At 43.1% G+C, this 15,902-nt stretch overlaps 1 protein-coding gene across 2 annotated transcripts in view; it reads right to left on the bottom strand.

The window, feature by feature from the left end:
- Window positions 1–330: 330 nt before the first annotated feature.
- Window positions 331–15,902, bottom strand: part of LOC147640233 (uncharacterized) — a 45,479-nt gene continuing 29,907 nt past the window's right edge. The window contains exons 7-13 of one of the 2 annotated variants that reach the window (XM_086778315.1): window positions 9,480–9,530; window positions 3,163–3,251; window positions 2,925–3,024; window positions 1,757–1,851; window positions 1,352–1,514; window positions 849–1,082; window positions 331–653 (exon numbers count right to left, since the gene is read on the bottom strand). In XM_086778315.1, coding sequence (XP_086634441.1) covers window positions 543–653; window positions 849–1,082; window positions 1,352–1,514; window positions 1,757–1,851; window positions 2,925–3,024; window positions 3,163–3,251; window positions 9,480–9,530 — 843 coding nt within the window. In that variant the 3' untranslated portion in view covers window positions 331–542. The remainder of the gene's footprint in view (window positions 654–848; window positions 1,083–1,351; window positions 1,515–1,756; window positions 1,852–2,924; window positions 3,025–3,162; window positions 3,252–9,479; window positions 9,531–15,902) is intronic. The other variant, XM_086778323.1, reaches the window with a different exon arrangement.

Raw genomic sequence — 15,902 nt, 5'->3', positions numbered from 1 at the left:
CTTGTTCAAAGTTACAATTTCCTTTCAAACCGTGGTGCTACACACGGTTGTCATGAGTACTTTGGGTGGACTACATCACGAGTTCATACTCTAGAGCCCACCATGTAGCCATGACCTGGCTAGAATGACAGGCCCATGCTAGTGCAGTCCACCAAACACTGTAGAGATAAGTAGGCAACTCTCTGGGTGTGATAAGTATATACCATTACCCTTGGCTATTACATGAGAAATCACTTAGCCATTGTTGGGACAACAATCACAGCCCCATTGCCATATCAAATTGAAGCAAGGCACACAAGACTTGCAACACAAACCATTTACTATGAGAACTCCATGCAATATAACAACTAAAAGCTTTATTGAGGAAACAAACCCCACATCAAAAGCAAAGAAAGATTAGTAAAGCATTCATGGCATGTTGCACAATGAAACACTACTTGGCATTGAGAAGCTCCTAAGTCTTCTAATAGCATGACTCCCTACAGCAGATGGCCCTTCCTCAAGCCTACAGAAATCATATAATTAGTCTAGATTACTCTACATTACTCTAATGCTGGCAAGTCATCAAAGTATGTTCCCTCCAGCAACTGAGTGTATTGGAGTTCTTTTTGTTCAGGTTCCTTTGTAGACATCTTTGGTGCATTCAGCAGTTCCTGCATGATCCCACCATGTTCAGTATTTATGGAAATCTTTTGAAGCTTCTATCATACAAATTGATCTGTCTTCTCTTACTAAGAATTCGGATTCTTTTGTGTTTTTTTAATGAGTTAATATTATATTCTAGGTGTGGGGATTCTAACTCACGCCCTCTCTTAGGCAGCGTATATAAGAAAAGAAATCTAGGACACCTTTAGATTCGACCCATTGGAGGTGATGCCCTCTTTTTGCTTCTTAACATCATCATGCTCGTTGCAAGCTTGAATCTTCTCTTTAACTTGTCCCTTTGGCTGCTGCGTGTAGAAAAGGGGACTTGTATCAGACTTTTGAACATTGACTCGGGCATTCGAACTCGCCTTAGGCATGGAGATTAGTAAGTTGCCAGTTGTAGAAGACCGCTGTGCAATGCTTGCATCTGGATTCACCTGCTTTTAGGAAAATGGCTTGTTTTTCTCAAGTATAAAACACAACAGGGTGTTGCAAAACCCATTAAATGCAGGGATCAGCCAAATTTCTTCACAAAAAAATAGTTATTTTGATCATTTTTTTTTTGCTAATCATTTCCACGGATACATGTATGCACTACAAAGAAAAAGGGGCCAAAAAAAACCCATGCTGTGAAGAATGAAATGGGCTGGCAAACATATTTCTTTCATAGAATTGTTCAAACCCATAAATCTATGATGTGACTTACTTCTTCAGGAAGCAAGAGCTGCAAAAGCTTTCCTTTCACCATAACTCTCACCCATATGGGTTGTATATCTATGTCAATCAATGAGATATCCATGTAGCGTCCCACGGGAACATCAAGCAATACTTTCGACTTGCATTCACTTTCCATAAGTCGGAAACTCCACCTTAAAGCACACATCAAATTATCAGAGCTTCGTATGCCTTTAGCAAAAAGCTACAAAAATTACAGGTGAGGACACATCATTAACCATGCGTAACTAAATCATACTATGGTTCCTTTTGTGATGACCCTTCCTTTACTTTGATGTAGACCATTTTAAACTATGGGCTATAGTTTGACTTCATTCATTCTTCAAAACCCCATTAAGTCTCTTATTAATGAAAGAAGCAAGGTCAAATAACAGACCCCCCTTCATTTTTTTGGTAGATTCTTCCTTCAGTTGGTAGAGGATCAAATCCTTGACGCCGTTGTGTTTTCCTGGAATCCTTTTCTAAACTTTCCTGTAACTTGTAAGAAGGAAATGAGGCTACACTCTACCACATCAATAGTGCTTCTCCCATTTTAAGGAGAAACAAAAAGCCAATCACAAGCATACACTTTTTCAAAAAACCAATTTCAAGTAGAATTTAGAGCATGCTAGCTGCAATGGTGTAGGTGAAGGGCCCGTAACACACTCAAGTGCTACATTGGAGTGATCCTTTTTGCTCCTTTCTCCCATTGGTCCTATCACATTTCAATGAAGAGGATACATCTCTTGCTTCTCCATAGGTTCGCTTCATTGCTGTGAAATCACCTCCTCAATCAATGGGATTCATGCTCTATCACACTGAGTAAACAAGACAGCTGCTGATATTAACTCTTTTTCCTATCTTGAGACTGGTACTCCTCTATGCTTGGTAGTGTACCCGTTGGTTGTTCTCTCACAACTGCTGACCCTTTCTTCTTTGAAAGGTTACCTTCAATAACTTGTGGCTCTCCCAACAGCAACCTACGTTTTTGCTCTCACAGACCCAGAACGCAATAGGCGAGTTTGTATCAGAGCTGAAATCTGCCATCCCAGTAGGCAGTGTAAGCAAAGGAGGGCATAGACATGTGTCCAAGGTCATCTATGGCCTATGCATCCTTAATTAATACCACCTGCTTCTGGAGAAAAGGCAAATTCTCATTAAAGATAATGGAAGCATTGAAATTAAGCTTATGACCTTCCCGTGTGCTGACCTGTGCATTCCAAAGAAGTATAACTCTCAACAACTCGACATTAGTCCTCAGAATGTGCATGGCAGGGATTGCTGCCATGCTTGTGGTAAACTGAGAGCAAGGACTGGTGCAGATTTCCTCTCTAAAAAGCCATTGCATGCCTGGCTGCAAATCACTCCCTATGCTCGAGTAGAGCTTAAAGGTGAGCAGAAATTTGTGCCATAGAATTATGTTCAATGCTTTCAAATTTCCCTTTATATCCACTGATCATAAAAAGGCACTCTCTCAGTGATAATAATGCTTGGACAATGCTGTTCATGTGACAACCCTGTGTGATAGAGAAAAACAGTTGGTTTCTGATAGAAAATTGCACTACCTTCTCTGGCCTATTTTGTCCTCGCATCTCCTCCAGTTCAGCATGCTCAGCCAGCCTTGTTTCTGGTGTGTACTCTCTAACAACCTGGCCTTTCTCGTTTCTATATCCAAGCAATCAAAGTTTTCCATGCTTTAGATCATATACCTTTATTTATGGCACCTGATATCAAGTTCATCCTACTGAAATGACTTTTGCACAGTGAGCATATGAACAAATTAATAAACAGGATACAACCAACATTGTTGATACGCTCTCCACCCTGAATGCTGTGTCATTATCTCTACTATCGTTCTCACTTTTCAATTCCTTCACTGCTGAGTTGAGAACCTGTCGTGTAAAAGACAAGAAAAAAAGGTAAAGGCTTACAAAACTCCCTCTTTTATAATTGCCTTGAAGAAACACCATGCATGGCCAATTGAAAACAATAGCTTTACATATCACATGCCACAGATTGGTCATTGGTGTCAGCCCAGCATGCCCGAGATGTGCAGGAGCTTCACAGACACTCTTAACATTGCTTATGGGAATGCAGGGAAGCACAGAGGATTTGGCTGCGATAGCACATGTTGTTTGTTCCAGGTCGTCTGTTTGCAAGGATTGTTTCCAAGGGGTGCAAATCGTCTCATGAGACGTCTTAGGGCTAGTCTGCCTTTCAAGGCTAAAGGCTTCCCTGGCCCTATCCTTTATCATATCTATAAAAAAGAGGCCCAAGAAAAGTCAGAAAAGTCTATAAGACAACAGTCCTCTAAAATACATCCAATATGCATAATGGCGGCAGAAAAAAAACCCAAAAAGAGCTAGAAAAGAAGAGTGGCATCTACATATTAAAAGTAGAAAGAGAAAGATAGCACCACTAAAGTGTGCATAAATAAGGGATACTTCCTATATATACCATGTCACAAGCATTGTCTCCAGCTATAAGAAATGCTTGTTCTCTCCTTGTGTTTGAATGATCATCAATTTGATTTCATGATTGATTCAAGCCATTGGGTTATTTTGTATTGAAACCAAACACTGACTTTGTTGCAACGACTAGAGGAGCAGAAAATCATGTCAATTAAAGAAATAGCTGTGACCTATTATTGCATCTACTTGCACTCTTCTTATGAACAAACAAGCTGATGGAGATGAAGCAATGAGCCAATCCAACCTTTTTTCAACAGTTTGTATAGACTCAGGTGTCCTTTGCTTATAGCTGCTTGCACAGCAGCTTCCCCAATTTAGGTGGCCTCCTACTAAAAGAATAAATTTTTTATTGAAGTCAGACTTCTTGTGTTTCTTCGTCAGTATGTAAGGACTCAGACTTTGGATGAACCCTCTCCAAGGGATCTATAAAGGGAATTCTCTTTGGACTACAAGAAAATCTTATTGTGAACAAGACAAAGCTAACGCCAAAAGGCAACTAATGGTGATGAAATTCAAACCAAGCTGAGAACTTGGGATGCTTCTTGGGAGGCCGTTGAATGGGCTAAAGCGAGCAATCAGCCCTTAGCCATTCTGCTCTTGGATTTTGAGAAGGCCTATGATAGAGTGGATTGGGACTTCCTTGAGGGTACTCTTAGCCATATGGGCTTGGCTTCTCTCAGAGATGGATCAAGGGAGTTTCATGCATGTATTGTGATGCCCACAGTAGAGTGCTCACTTGTGGTGATAGAGGAGAGCGGTTTTAGATTTCTCGCTTAGCACGGCAAGGTTGCCCTTTAGCCCCATTATTATATATCATAGTTGCAGAGGCCATGAGCATCTTTCTCCGCTCCACTGTTGGTATTTCTGGATTGAGGTTGCCTCTTCGTAGTCAAGAGGAATTGGTTGACTCTGAGTTAGCTGATGACACAGCCATGTTCTTGGAGGCTTCGCATATATGCTTATGTTCCTTCCGGGTAGCACTAGAGGGGCACTCACTAATTGGCACAAATCTATTGATTTTTGGGTTAGTGATTCACTGAGAGTTGCTTGGAGTGCAAAGCTTGGTTTTACTTGGATCAGTAGAGGTAGATATTTGGGATGCCAGGTTGGGATTGATATTTCTCCTGCATAGCAGTTTGCTCTGGTACTTATGAGTATCCAGAAGAAGCTCCTTCATTGGAGCTCCAGGAGATTAGATTTAGCTTCCAGAGCTTTGGTGGCTAATTAGGCATTGCTTGCCTCAGCTTGGTTTATTGCCTCCTGTTGGTGCTTCTCTCAAGCGTGCATTGGTCAATTGCGGAGATTGATCCGCAATTTTCTCTGGTCGGGTTTGGATGGCACCTCAGACCATAATTGTTTCTCGTACGCGTACGAACATGTTCGTACGTACGAGTCGTACGGTACGATACCGTATGAATTCGTACGATATCGTACGGTACGAGTTAGTTTTTTTTTTTTCCCCAAAATTTTTTTCCTTGAAAAAAAAAATCCAAATGCTAAAAAAAAATAGAAACCCTTTACGAAGATCCCAAATGCTCGCAATACTTCGCAACTTTCGTGTCCACTCAGTATTCCATATGGGGTTGTGGAGAGACCTAAAAAATCTGGCGAGGTAGACTGGTAGTGTACACTTGATTGGTAGGATGAGAGAATCTTGCTACATCACTTGGGGATCCCTGGTATAGGTAGGCTAGACAATTAGATTCTCAAGTTATGCACGAGGGAGAACATTTGGACATGGCCATTTTGATCTAGAGAGGAGTCCCTAAACTTATCACCCTAGATGCACTCCTCGTATTTGTGCAAGGACGGTCCCTTAGTCATAAACGCTACACTGGGAGACCTTTGGTATTGCATTACCCATCTAGGTTCTTTTTTGGAGACAATCGGGAGATCCAACCGGGAGAGACACATATCCATGTACTGGTTTCTCAAGCACTGTAGACTCCTCCCCTCCCAACCTTCCCTCACATTCAAGCTTGAAGCTCCATAGCTTGTAAGTGTAAAAAATAAAAACCGTATTTTATCGTACGGTATCCGAAAATTTCATATCGTACCAAAAATTCCCATACGGTATCGTATCGTATTTTCGTACCGTGACAACCATGCCTCAGACACTTGTGCTAGGGTAGCTTGGCTCAGAGTTATTCAGCCCAAACGAGAGGGGGACTTGAATATTATCGATCCGGATGTTCAGTGCAGGGCGTTGCTCTGCAAACTTGTGGTCAGAGGTTTCCTACCATGCACTGAGCCTTGGAAGGATTTTTTCTTGTCTCAGATTTCCGGATATACACCCTGGGTTGGGAGAGTCTGGATGCCCAACACACGATTTTTGTTCACAAAGGCTGATATCAAGGCACCATCTTCCCCTCTTATTGCAGCCATTGTCAGAGCATGGAGAAGCATGAGATCTTTTTTGCGACAAAGGCTTCCCAGATCTTTGGATGAGGCTGACCGACAACCTATTATGTGGAACGAGCTCATCAAGAATGAGGCCGGTCGGCCACTTGGTGCATCTCGTTATATGCAGTGGTCAGGATGGGAGAGATGTGCATACACAGTTCTTGCTTGGATGACCTTTAAGAGTCTTCCGGAGGATCGGAGAGCTGCATCCATTCAGCATCTTAGGGGCTCTCACGTTCGTATTGATCAAATTAATGCAGCTATTCCGCATGAGTGGCTCTCTGGGACCTTTCATGGAGACTAACATCCAAGTTGGCTGGGAGTTTTTTCAAGGATAGGCATATCTTTGCAGGTCATTGCTCTCCCGGGCTAGGAGGCTACAGATTGCATCATTTACTCTATCATGCCTAGGGGAAGATTGAGGAGATGTAGTGTGGAGGAGATCATCCCAGATACTAGGCTTAGTCCAGTGAGGATTGTTGGTCGTTCATGGAAGCATTGGTTCATTGATCCTTCTCCTCAGATAGTGACTCATGGCTCTTGGTGTTTGTGGTTATATGGTGGCAGTCCTATCAAATATCTTCAGTGGGATCCAGGAGAGTAGGAGTGGATTGATGCCTCCAATCCTTTGAAAAGCCTTCCTTTTTTTTAGTTTCACTGTCCGAAATGCCAGGCTTCTCCTCACTCGACAGATGCATAGGATCCCTACTCTCTCAGGCCTCATTGGGAGAGCTATGATATTTCTCCAGTGATTGAGCACAGATATTGGCATAGACTTTGGCACTCATACAGAAGGAGCCAGATCTCTCATTTCTTTTGGTTATTCTTACATGGTGATCTCCCCACCAATCAGTGGGAGATCAGTTTTCGGTGTAGCACCTTCCTGCCCTAGGTGTGCGGCAGATTCTGAGACTGTAAAACATTGTTTATGGGGATGCAGCACTCCACAACAGATTTGGGATTCTGTAGCCCAACTTATGGGCAAATTGAGTGGCCGAGCCATGCATATGACTTGGGGGGCAGTTGCTTGGCTCTCCCAGTCCAGTCCGCAGCTCTTTTATGAGGGCAGTGGTACAGATTCTACTATTTTCATTCGTAGAGGTATTGCCCAGCTTGGTTTATTGCATGATGTCCCTCACTCTGATTATACACCCCCCAGACAGAGGATTGACACTAGTTGGGAGATTGTTGCCAGTATTACAGCATGGCAAATCTGGAGAGCTAGATGCACAGAGGCTATTGAGGGTGTCCAGATTTTTGGGTCTCAGTGCATTAGTACTATATGGGGTGATATCATCCATACTCTTATGGCTACTTGGGCTCGTATTCAGGGGTCCTCTCGTTCTGCGCAGGCAAAGCGCATGATATTTATGCGGGAGTGGGACCATGGTATCTTCTTTTCCTCTAGTCCCACAGGTCTTTCATGGCATCATGATGCTCCTCAGTGGTTGAAATCACCTTACATATTGGGGTGATTCTATTCTTTTCCGGCTTATAGCTGTGATTGTTGTATGTCTTTTTCATGCTTAATAGAAGTCTCTTTCTTTTTTCTTTTTTTCTTTTTTTAAAGATCGATACAACATAAAAACTCTCTTTTGAGCTATAACATGCAGGAATTGGTGAAGCATGTGTAGAGAGACATGCTGCCAAAAAAATGAGAATTTTTGCATTTTTTAAGGCTGAAGATTTTGGACTGTATGTAGCATCTAAGCTTGCTCATTAGTGGAAAAACATTTAGTTATTCTTTCTATCTTTAGTGGTGCATTTTCCCTATCAACTACTTATTTGCTATACTAATTCTTTCTATTTGCTACTTCCCTTAGTGCTAGGCTTCATTATGACTGAGTCTGCCCTGCATCTCTAGAGGTTTGACAGAAACTCAGTATGAAGACCGTTGTGTGAATATATGCTCTTGTGTGTGTGTGTGTGTGTGTGTGTGTGTGTGTGGAGTGCGTGTGTGAGAGCATATCTTGATACAGAGTTCTACATCCACTATCGGGCACTGATGACGTTAGTGGGGATGTTGTAGTATCTAGTCCATACTATGCATAATGGAGTTGATAGTTATATAGTCTCGTGGGTTGACTACCATGAGTTTATAACATGCACGTTCCTAAAAGGTGAATTTGGGCATGTTCCTGGATTCATCTAGGTATATGATACATACACAAGGCGACACCTCTTCTTTGAGTTGAAAGTTAAGTGACGATCTGATGCATAGTTGTAAAGGATTCAACTATTCTAACATTTTACCCAAGAACAACCCTATTGAGATGCAAAGGCAACTATTATAACATTTTGCCTAAGAAGGGCCATTGCCAACTCTGTTGAGGTGTTAGCATCTCAACTTGCCAGCCATCCCTTTTCAACAACAACGCTGGAAAGCACTGGTTGACGAGTTGGCAAAGGCCACATTGGAAGACATGTCACATTAAACTTCGCCTTAGGAAGATGTCAATGAAGAGATCATGAGCCGCATCACAGAAGCATAGCTGTGCTATTGGCATTGTTGCTTGGCATTTTTGCTACTACGACCTTGTGCATTCATCAACTTAATCTTTCTCAGATTTATGAGAGAGTGGCACCATGGTATTTTCTTCTCATCCACTCCTACAGGGCTTTTATGGCAGCATAGTGCCCTCGATTGGTTGAGATCTCCTTGCCTTTTGGTTTGAGATCTCGCTTTGTATGATTTTATATTACTTAATAGAAATCTTTTTTTCTTGCAGGGACAGGTGCGGGGAGGGGGGGGGGGGATTTCTTGCTCAAACTTTTGTGCTCAGCAGCTAGCACTATTAGGTGCCATGATGACATGGTGTTGAGATCTGTTTTCATTTATTTCTTGCCATTTTCAAAATATCTTGGAGGTTTCCATATGAGATGTTTTGACAACTATGATCAGGTCTCTCTCAAGCTATCACATGATCTCAAACGTGTGGCTGCCAGCAACACGAGAAAATTTCACAAATCGGGAGAATTGCAGTCACTTTTCTCACCTCTTTGTGAAATTACCCATGTATCAATAATAGAATGATGGATCCCTTGCTTTTAAAAGAACCTTCATACAACCATTAATGAACTTAAAAACAGAAGATGCCAAAGAGAAAATAGAAACGCCATCAGCACAATCAAATCCCTACCTTCCTTCATGATTCTTAAGTAAGTTGATTACTAAAGAGAACACTGGCTTGTATGGTTTTTAAAGTGGTCGCTTTTGTGTGAAAGAGTTGAATAAATGTACAGTACTTGTTTTGCTCGTATCCTTTCAGAAGGCTTGACTTCAAGTCCATCAAGTCGCTAAAGCATGCCATCAATCACAAATCACAGTAATTGTGTTAGTAATTTTAGAGCAACAACAGTGTATTAATTTAACACTATAACTATAACTACCTGCTTGCTTTATGGAGTTATATTAAAAAGGAATGAAGCCATAGATGGTACTGACGAGGGTTCGCAAGGTCTCTAGGGTGGGGTTTTCAAACTCTTCCTATTTATCAAGCATATGTCACACTTTGAGAAGTACAAGGCACAGTGGGTGGCCATGAGCTTCACTCATGTGGAGATGAAGTTATGTGAGAGAGGAGGTGGGGGGGGTGTTGGTTTTGATTTTCAAAGACATTCACAAATGATTTTTCTGGTCCTATGATTGGCACCTGATCTAAGCCTTCAAAAGGAGGTATATGTTGCAGGTATGCACCTTGAAGAGGTGTGCTCTTTGGGCAGAAACAGGTTCTACGATCATTCTACAAGCAAGTGCACAATAATTTTATCAGTAATGGACTCTCTCAGTCCCTTTGAACTGTCTTTCTATTGGAATAATCGCATTATAACATGTGATCACCAAGAGAAGCTTGGGGGCTTCAAAGACATGATGCCCGTCCGGAAAAAGGGAGATCTCACCTGCCCCTCAGACTGGGCCATTGATTGCGTATTGCTGAAAATTTGGCTGAATACAGCACTACGGTTGAGGATGGGATGAGTACACAAGCAGACAACGTAATTGCACTTACAAGTTACAACACCATGACCATTACTTCATTATTGCTTTCTGTGTGAGGTCACAAAGTTCCAGGATGTCGAGTTGGTATAGCACCCAATGGGTACAACTGTTCTGATATCTTCACTAAGGCAAAACCAGTTTCAGTAGCACCAACATCATCAGCCTGGAATTTCCACAAAGGTGGCTTACCATCTGTGAGAGCATCATGTCTCTACTTGTTCTTCTATGGAGCAATAGAAACATTATTTTCCTTTACACTCATCATGTCTCTGAGGATTATATTGTTAATCCCTCATATTGTGTACTAATTACTACTTAAGTACTTAACAAGAGACTTCAGGAGAACACTTGAGAGAAGATTGAATTGAATTGATTAAACTGAGTACAATAGGTCTCTTATATAGGAGATGAAGAGACACATTTGAAGAGGCATGTCCTTTAACGGAAGGACATGACCATAGACGAAAGGATACAACTTTAGACTAAGAGATGTGTCTATTCGATGTAGAGACACAACCATTCATCAAGGGATACAACCATTCGTCGAAGGAATGTGGCTATTCGATGAAGAGGTACATCCTTTGGCGAAGAGTCGCAACCAGTCGAGGGCAGGGGTTCCCTTGGCTGGTTACTCTTTGCATCTGCAAACAGGAATCAGCAATGAAGAGAGAATCTGATACATACATACGTCACAATCGTGACATTCCCTCCCATTTAAAATAAAACCCATGTGTCAAATGATAGACATCCGTTTGTCAAAGACCTCCTGAAGAAGATTAGGGTACTGCTGCATGTCTTCATCTGTTTGCCAAGTGAAATCAGACTCATCCAAATCCATCCACTTCACAAGAAATTCTGTAATCAACTTTCTTCTTGTTTCCTTCTGTCGTACGTCAAGAATTACTTCTGGAACAAGGACAATATGGTCATCTTCAATTTTTGGTACATATGAAGAGAAGTCTGGCACAGGCGAATCTCCTTGAACATACTGTTTGAGCCAAGAAATGTGAAAAGTTGGATGAACCTTCCCCCATGAAGGTGGAAGTTCCAACTTGTAACTAACAACAACTGAATTTTTCTGAAGAATCTTGAAAGGCCCATAGAAGCGAGGTCGCAACTTTGGAAAAACTGACTTCACTGTTTTGTAGCGGTGAGGTGCCACATACAACAAGACCAAATCTCCTTCTTGAAAATCTGCATGTCGACGATGCTTGTTGGCCTGTTTTTGATATTTTTGTTGCACATGGACCAATTTATCTCGAACTTGCACAAGCACATCTTGCATCTCCTGAACCAACTCATCTGCCAACGTCACTTTGTGTTGTAAAACAAAGTTTGTAGGCACAAGAGAAGTATGCCCATATGCTGCTTGAAATGGAGTCAATCCAATTGCTGAATGATGGGAATTATTATAAGCAAATTCCACGAGTGGCAAATAATCTTCCCACGATGCCAAACGGGCTCTTCCAAAATCTGATTGACTCTTTCAGTCTGTCCATCTGTTTGAGGATGATAGCTTGAACTGAACAACAAATTCGTGCCAAGAGGTTTGAACAAAGACGTCCAAAAATGTCCAGTGAACTTGGGATCCCTGTCAGAGATGATGGTCTTCGGCAAGCCATGCAATTTGAAGACATGTTGCACGAACAATGACGCCACATCTGGGGCTGAAGCGGCTTTCTTGCAAGGAATGAAATGCGCCATTTTGGAAAATCGATCAACCACTACAAGAATCTGAGCATTGCCTTTGGATGAACGAGGCAAAGTGGTGATAAAATCCATACTGATACTTTCCCATCTCTCATTGGGAACTGGCAAAGGTTGAAGAGTAAACCTTGAGGAAGTTGTCGAGAGGCTTTTATTATCTGACACGAATGACAAGCTTTGACAAATTTGATAACATCTTGCTGCATCTGAGGCCAGAAGTATGTAACAGACAAAAGCCGATATGTCTTGTTGATACCCGGATGAGCAGCATAAGGAACTTCATGATGCTCTTGAATGAGAATCTTCCGCAATGAAGTATTGTGAGGCACACAAATGCGATCAGAAAAGAACAGCAATTCATCTACGATGGTGTAGGCTGCAAACATGTTCATTTCTGCAGGACTGGGATTAGAAAATTTGAGAGCACGGAACGCATCTCCAAAATCTCTATCAGTCAAATACTCATTCTTGAAACAAGCAGGGATTTCTATTTGCACATCTGTGATGGCAAAATTAGTGGCTCGAGGCATGCCGCTCAAAGCATCTGCAACCATATTCTGAAGACCAGGAACATACTGGATAGTCATGTGGAAATTAGCCAAGAATTCAACCCATCGGCCTTGTCGAGAGTTCATTACAGGCTGAGTGAAAATGTACGTCAGAGATTGATGATCTGTACGTACAACTGAACCTGCTCCAAGAAGATAATGTCTCCAAGTCCGATAAGCATGCACGACTGCCAAAAACTCCTTATCATACACAGGATACCTGCTTTGAAAAATGGCTAAAAACTTCCTACTGTCAAAAGCAATGACACGATCATTCTGCATCAAAACTCCACCAGAAGCACGATCTGAGGCATCTGTCATTACATCAAAGGGCTAGGTGGGATCTGCAATGGCCAAGACCGGGATTGTCGTCAAGGCATGCTTGAGATCATTGAAGGATTGCTCAGCTTCAGAAGACCACTTAAGTTTGTCCAGCTTCGTCAATTCTGTCAAAGGGGCAGCAATCTCTGAAAACCTATGCACCTTGTTGTGATAAAAGTTAGCAAGTCCCAAGAAAGATCGAACATCTGAAATGGTGAGAGGCAAAGGCCAATCCACAATCGCTTGAATCTTCTTAGGATCTACTGCAATCCCATTAGCAGAAACGATGTAACCAAGATATTCCACATGGTTCTTGAAAATTTCGCTCTTCTTCTTGTTGATGTACAGCACATTGGTGCGTAGTACTCCAAAGACAATCTGTAAATGCTCTTTGTGATCGACCAAAGATCGGCCAAAAACCAGAATATCATCGAAATAAACGATCACAAACTTGTCCAGGTACACCCAAAAATTTCATTCATCAGGGTCATGAAAGTGGCCAGGGCATTGGTTAACCCAAAAGGTATGACCAAGAATTCATAATGGCCATATTTTGTCCGAAAGGTTGTCTTGTATTCATCACCATTATGGATACGAATTTGATGATAGCCGGACTTCAAATCAATCTTGGAAAACACCTTTGCACCAAGCAGCTAGTCGAACAACTCATCGATGCGAGGCAAAGGAAATTTGTTCTTGATTGTCAGCCTGTTGAGAGCACGGTAATCAATGCAAAGCCACATTGATCTATCCTTCTTTTTGACAAGCAAAACCGGGGCTCCAAAGGGACTTTTGCTAGGACGGATGTGACCTTTGTCCAGCAACTCCTGTAATTGCCTTTGTATCTCCTGAGATTCAGAGTAAGAAACACGGTATGGAGCTCGGGTTGGAGGAGGTTAACCTGGGACAAGATCAATCGGGTGATCCATAGGGCGACAAGGAGGCAATGTCGTCGGAAGATCATTCGGAAACAGATCCTGAAAAGGCCTTAAGAAGGGTTGCTCCAAGTAAGCAGTTGTTGATGACGAGGCTTGAGATTGCTCACTAGTTTCTGCTTCAATCTCCCGTAGCATGACCAAGGTTGTTGTATAGTCACGTTGCAGACGAGCCGCTTGACTTGCAGAGTAGAAACAACAGTGATGGGTTTGGCACTGAAAAGGCCACGAAGTTCCAGCTCTCGACCATCATGGTATAACTGGATCGAATGAGAACGAAAGCTGATCACTGGATCATATCAATACAACCAAGATTGTCCCAATATCATGTCATAATGTGACGACGGCATCACTGAAAAATTAAGGTGATCTTGGTAATCTTGAATCTGGAACTGAAACTTTTGCACCTTTTTGTTACAATTAAGGAAGGAACCATCAGCAAGCTCTACTTGAAAAGCATCCACAAAATGTCGGGTCTGCATGTGAAGCTTGCGAACCAAAGAAGTGCCCACAAAATTAGTGGAACAGCCACTATCCACCAGCACATTGATGGGATGGTCGCCAATGAAACCCAAAAGACTAAGGACCTACTTGGAAAGATTCACCGAAACAGGGTTGGTACTTTGGCCATTAAGCATCAAGGTACTGACAACTTCAGAAACTCGAATAGAGCAAGCTGTTTGTTTGTCTTTGTCTTTCACAGGAGGCGGGTCATGATCAGCATGGTGGCAACTGTCCACCTGAGAATTGCGCTGAGTGTTGGAGGGTTTAGGGCGCTAAGGACATTCATACCACCGGTGATCGCCAGAACAAATTGTACAGAGGCCTGGACAACTAGGTTGGGATGACGTGGCAGTCGATGAAGAGGTTTCTCGCTTGAAGTTGCGCCCATCATTGCTGCGACGGTCCTGTCGGGACCGATCTCGGTTTCTGCTGCCAGAGGATTTGGCTTGAGAGGATCCTACGTTTGACGCGGGAGCTTGCCCGGAGAAGCGCGACCGAAAGGACTGTTGTCCAGAATATGGTCGCCTAGAGTTTGGTTGTCCAGCATTGGGACGCTGGGGTTGGCTAGTCCCATTGGGTCGATTCCGCTGGTATGAACGGACGCCGGAGGAAAAGTTCCTAGGAGGACGCTTGTAATCACCAATGCGCTCGACATACGAGATTGCTTCATCCAGGGTGGCAGGATTGTACTTATGGACTTCGTCTTGGATCATGGGTTCAAGCCCGTCAATGAAGCTGTGAAGCTGGTCAGAGGGGCTGAGTGTCTCTATCTCGAGAGCAAGTTTTTGAAACTCTGAGATGTACGCGGCCACGGAGCCAGTTTGACTCAGGCGGCGGAGAGAAGACCTGGCATGAAAGTTCGCATTTGCAGGCTCAAAAGCCTTGCGAAGAGCACGCCGGAATTTATCCCACGTCGGAGTAGACTTGCCATCTGAAATCCTGCGTCGCCACCAAAGGAAGGCGGTATCTTTCAAGAGGGTGCTGGCCAATGCCACCTTTTTATTCTCGGGCAACTCAGTATCTGAGAAATAAACCTCCATCTTGTAGAGCCAGTGATCGATTAACCGCTTATCGCAGCGGCCATTGTAGGGCTCAGGCAACTTGATATCCATCTTTCTTGTCTGTGCTGTGGTCATTAATTTATACAAAAGTTTGAGTTCAACATTGTCTACCTCGGCGGTCGGATCGGGAGGAGTTGAGGGATCGTCCTGCTGGCCCACCGAGAATGACGACGATGTTGGTGAACACGATCGACGGGCTCGCGCTGACTTCTTGGATCCCTCGCGCTGGTGTTGGTTCCGTTGTTGCATGTCTTCCATTTGTGATCGCATTGATGCCATACCTTCGAAAGGGCCCTTTGCAAGTCCTCCATCTGTTGTTGAAGAGTGGTCATCTGCAAGGCCTCCATCTGAGGATCCAGATCGGTAGGTGACGCGTTGTCGTGCGAAGTCAACATTTGGAGAACTCAAAGAGAGTACTGAGGTGAAGCAGGAAAGGTCCCGGGATGTAGGATGGGAGGAACAGCTGCTGGAGAGGCAATAACGGGATCCTCCACTTCCTCGGGATCGTCCTCGGCGGCTACTTCGTCTGCTTCCACTTCCTCGTTTGGTTCCGCCAAAGGGCTGGGCACCGGAGATAATGGAGTATAATCGGG

This window comes from Cibotium barometz, chromosome 3 (genome assembly GCF_041138505.1).
Source record: "Cibotium barometz isolate CiBa-2024 chromosome 3, ASM4113850v1, whole genome shotgun sequence".
Taxonomy (NCBI): domain Eukaryota; kingdom Viridiplantae; phylum Streptophyta; class Polypodiopsida; order Cyatheales; family Cibotiaceae; genus Cibotium; species Cibotium barometz.
Note: the sequence above shows the minus strand (reverse complement) of the source record. Positions and strands in the feature narration are given on the sequence as shown.